Consider the following 5,237-nt stretch of genomic DNA (forward strand, 5'->3'; position numbering starts at 1 on the left):
TCCTGGCTCCTTTTTTTTTTTTTTTTTTTTAGCAGGCTGCTAGATTCAAAGCAAATTTGTCAAGCCCTTCATTATGGGATATGTAGTCTTGAGGAATAGAGATTGCATGACATCAAGCAGCAGGGAAAGAGATGCAAAGCACACTGAGAATCCAGGAAGTTGTTGAAAGTGATGTACTTTTTTTCCAGTAAGCTTGTATTGCATTATCAAAAACAACTCATATGTATTCCTATTACAATGCTGATGTTATAACTGGGTAGTATATGCCGGGACTTTACAACTCCTTTATGTTCAGAGCAGAGTTCTAGAGAGTAAAGCTGGCCATACACTTTAAAACCATCGCACGACTTTCGTCTTGCGATGGTTGTAAAGTAATTATAAGCTTGTACGATCTGCCCATCTTGGACAGGCAGATTGTACTTGCGATCATCGCAAGCCCGTCCCGCTGAGGGGAGGGCTTCTCGATGATTCCAATGCCGCACGGGCAGTGTGTGCTTGCGCACACTGGCCTGTGCGGCATTTGTCTCCCGAGAACGCCACTAACCCGCCGACAATCGTACGATTCTTGGCGGGGTTTCAAGCCTGGTCGGGAGACAAAAGACGTGCGATCGTACAGTAGAAACGGTCGCACGCCTTCCATACACCTGCCACGGGGGGATCACCCGCGATTATCATACGATAATCGGCAGGTTTATGGGCACCTTTACTCCTTTGATTCATAATAGTAGCACATGCAATCTTCTCATGGGTGGCAATCAAGGTAAAACTGCAAAAGTGTCACTGATATAAAACTTGTTCTTTTTAAAACCATATTAATAGATATGCTATTTGTGGTGGATAAGGATAATGTGACTGCACATTTTCACTTTTGTATACTTGGAACAGACCCAAACAATAGACTAGATGGCAAAAGTCAAACTTGATGCACTTCTTTTGTAGTCACTGAAAAGCCTTTTAATCCCTTCACGACCTATGACGGGAAAGTCTGACGGTGTTATACAGAACACACAGGGAGTCTGTTCCGCTTTGTCGAGCTGGTGACCGGCTTTACAGTAGAAGCGATTCTGGTGGCTCAGCTGCCGCCAGATCTCTTCTATGATCTGGTAGCCGGGCCGGCACCTAAACTGTCATAGGTCGGCTCAATAGATCGGGAAGTGAGCGAACACATACTGTCGCTCGCTTGCTTCTTGATCCTGTCCCTGCAGAGAGCTGTGACTGTCACTTACGACTCCCTGCAGGGATCCCCCGTCCGATCCTCCAGCGCTGACTGGCGGAACGGGAGGGGGCGGGTACAGCTGCCTCTGCCTCTAGATAGGCAGAGCCGGCTGTTAATCCCGCAGCTGGGTGGGTCCAGACAGTATTGTCGGGATCCGTCCCGGCTGCGGCGTCTCAGTATACCGTGAGCTCTAGCTCGTGGTATACTGAGCTTTGGGTGATGGTAGGACGCTAGTTTGTGTCCTCCCGTTACCCTTAGGAGAGCTATGGGGGAAAAGCCCTAACCCCATAGTTCTCCTTTAAGTGCATTTTTCACGTGATAATAAGTTACGCTAATGTTGTGCAATATAAAAAATGTGCAACCGCCACCATTTTATTCTATAGGGTCATGGCTTTCAGAAAATATATAATGTTTGGGGGTTTTAAGTAATTTTCAGGCCTAAAATGTGGATTATAACATGTAAATGAAAAAAAGGCCTTGGTCCTTAACCTCCTTGGCGGTATTCCCGAGTGTAGCTCGGGGTTACTTCTCCATACCCTGAGCTACACTCGGGAATATCCCACAGTATTTACTTACCTTGTCCCTCGAGTCCTCCGGCCAGCGCCGGCATCTGTCTTCCGGGTTCCGTCCCTTGCGAGCTGACGCGTCGCATGGGGGCGGAACCGGCGGGAAATTCCAAAAAGAAACCCCGGAAAGAAAGAAACAAAATAAAATAACGAAAAAAATTGTGCCGAAAAAATAACGAAAAGCGAAATAATCATACCGCCAGGGAGGTTAAGGGGTTAAGGAAGACCTACAGGAATTAAAAAATGTTTACCTTTGCAGTGGGGCTACCCCCTTACTGCAAGGGTTAAGTTGTCGTATCGTCTAGGGGAGTCAAATAAAGCAGATATACTTGTCTTCATCAGTGCACATCCCTCTCCCTCCGCTCCAGCTGTGGAATGTGTCTTGGCTTCATCGCATCTAATGCAAGTGAATGGACCTGCATTAGATGTGATGACGTTGGCGATCCTCAGACCGCTGGAGACCAGGTAGTAACATTCTGTACTTCCCTTTACAGTTGTTTGAAACTCGTGTATGAAGTGAGTGTGTGGTGTAAGACTATGAACCCCAGTGTGAATTATGACATTGTTTTCTTTTTTTCCTTTTTAGCTTGTACAACAGTACCACGGGACATCCTCCTTACCCTCCTCCTTCCGGCTTTTCTTTTCTTCCATCTTTCCCCACACAAGAAACCAATCGTTCAGTCCCCGCATCGGAGACTGTTTCTTCCAACTACAACTTTGCCAAAGCTGCTGCCCCTTACTACGGCCTAATAACTGACTTGCCTCTACCCGTCCCCACTTCTGAAGTGAGTACATAGTCTGAGCTAAATATATAGAGCTGTGAATTACTAACTAAAATTGGGAGCTGGAGGCCCAGAGTTTTCTTTTAGAATATTGTGGAAGTTGCACCTAATTCTAGATTTCTCTGACTCGCCTCAGATAATGGGCAATACAGATCAGTAATGTTTATAAGGTGGCCCTATTATGTAAGGTAGTTGCAATTTGTAGCAGGAGAGAAATAACCTTTCATATGCTAATATATATATCTATATATTATTTATTATTATTATTTATTTTTTTGATAAAGTGGAAAGGAGTAGAGCAGGTATAAAAAGTTATAGATTTCCTGGCACAAAGTTCCTCTGAAGATCTCCTCCTTCCACACTGAGGAGCAGACACCAAGTTTTCAAGAGCAGAGGAAAGATGATCAGCCTTCTTGAGCTGGCCTCTTCCTACTGCAGATGTTATAACTGTATACACAAACTGCCTTATCACATTCCATAAACGTTATTACAGATTCTCCAGCACAAAGTTCCTCTGAAGATCTCCTACTTCCACACTGGGGAGCAGACACCAGGTTTTCTCCTGCAGTGAGAATCTGATCAGCCTCTTTGTGCTAGCCTGTTTCTACCACAGATGTTATTATAACTGTAGACACAAAGTGCCTCATCACCTTCCATAAAAGATATTACGGATTCCCCAGCACCAAGTTCCTCTGAAGATCTTCCACACTGAGGAACAGACACCAGGTTTTCTCCGGCAGTGAGAATCTGATCAGACTTGCTGAGCTAGCCTTTTTCTACCACAGATGTTATTATAACTGTGTACACAGACTGCCTCATCACCTTCCATAAAATTTGTTATAGATGGAGATCCTTATTGCTAAAAAGCCCCCACTAAAACATTTGTTTTGCTTGTATATTATGTGTAGGTGGGCATTAACGGCTTTACATATAAGATGCCTGATCTTCCGGATACTTTCCCTGAACTTTCAGAATTAAGGTAACTGATCTGGAAAATGTCATGTTCGGTTTTTCTGTAGGTTTAATGAAGCATCAGTGAAGGTTGTTTCAATTGTAGGGATTTATAGCTGAGTTCTTACTGAATGAAATACTTATTGATTCTTTATAACTTTATTGCTCTTGTGAGGCAACACATTTTTTCATGTCGGAGAGCCAATTGTGCCTCACTGGCTTTAGTGGCATAATAATTACATTTTGCAATAAAACCATATTTATCGAGCTTGATTCATGTTTGTATGTAATGCTAATGAAGAACATCTGAGTAGTCCTCTTCATTCTTGTTTAGGCAAGAGTAGTAGAAAATAAAATTTTTCATTAACGGGAAGTAAGGTAACACTAGGAAATTGTATATAATCGCTTTACTTGTAAGGATGTGCACATTTTGTACTGTTGCAGTACATATCCACACAAGATTGCATCCTTTGCATGTTTATTATAGTGCATACATATTTTACCATTGAATACATAGTCCAGACTCTTCTGGTCTGTTTAATTGTATCTAATTGCTTGTGACATTGAACAGGCCCTTCTACTAGCTCCATAACCATCCACAGCCACATATTAGGCTGCCAGTGATACAGAAAGAGTTTTGCAACTACAAGTCATTTGTCGACGTCAAGACCAAATGTAGCAGTGCCAGTATGTCTTGGTTTTCTTGACAACTCCGTGACTTGTTTTTCTATACACAGGAAGTACACGGATACATTTTATTAAGGTACAATCAAAGCCATGTGATTACAATGACCTGACTTTATGATCACTTTATCGGTGAACCATGCTGATTGATCTCTGATCATTTGTGGGTACTGGAGCTGTTTGTGACATCCTAGTCTGGCAGCTAGTGTCAAGTAAGCGCAGGCAGTTATAAAAGACCTCCCTCCAGTTAAATTGTGTATTTAGTAAAATCATGTAAACAGTACCACAATTTGAAAACTGGCTGTACACTAGTGCCATTTTTGGCTGTTTGTCTGCATTCATGTTTAAAGTCATTTTGCAGTAGAAAAAAAATGTTTAGAAAAAGTTTCTTTAGCCTTTTGGAAGAGATTTCTTAATAAATCTATGGTCATTTGTAGGGCTGCAGCTAACGATTATTTTCATAATCGATTAGTTAGCCGATTATTAAGTTCGATTAATCGACTAATTGGATAAAAAAAAAAGGGGGTTCAGTGATGGACTACTAGTTTCTATTGAGATTGTAGTCCATCACGGGAGCAAGCTTGGCGCGGTGGAAGTAAAAAAAGTGTGGTGTGCAATATAGTACATTATACAGCGGCGCAGTGCAGAATACCAGCAGCTATAGAGGAATGTAGCAATAGTACATTATACTATAATGTACTATTGCTGGGATTTGTAGTCCTCTGTAGCTGGGGTTATTCTGCATTGAACTGTATATAATGTATTATTGCTGGGATTTGTAGTCCTCTATAGCTGGTGGCATTCTGCAGTGCGCTGTATAATGATTATACGGCGAAATGCAGAATACCAGCAGCTATATAGGAATACAACAAATGCCAGCAACAGTGCAACATTATACTATAATGTACTATTGATGGCATTTGTAGTCCTCCATAGCTGGTGGTATTCTCCATTGCGCTGTATAATGATTATACTGCACAATGCAGATTACCACTGACCAGTTATAGAGGAACTACAAATCCCAGCAATAATACATTA

At 42.2% G+C, this 5,237-nt stretch overlaps 1 protein-coding gene across 2 annotated transcripts in view; it reads left to right on the top strand.

Annotated features, from left to right (window-relative positions):
* VPS37A (VPS37A, ESCRT-I subunit) overlaps positions 1-5,237 on the top strand; it is a 33,025-nt gene that overhangs the window by 16,519 nt on the left and 11,269 nt on the right. For both annotated transcript variants that reach the window (XM_018565117.1, XM_018565118.1), the window contains exons 5-6: positions 2,369-2,567; positions 3,473-3,543. In XM_018565117.1, the coding sequence (XP_018420619.1) occupies positions 2,369-2,567; positions 3,473-3,543 (270 nt within the window). The remainder of the gene's footprint in view (positions 1-2,368; positions 2,568-3,472; positions 3,544-5,237) is intronic.

The sequence above is a fragment of the Nanorana parkeri genome, unplaced genomic scaffold (assembly GCF_000935625.1).
Source record: "Nanorana parkeri isolate BGI_ZX_2015 unplaced genomic scaffold, ASM93562v1 scaffold814, whole genome shotgun sequence".
NCBI lineage: Eukaryota > Metazoa > Chordata > Amphibia > Anura > Dicroglossidae > Nanorana > Nanorana parkeri.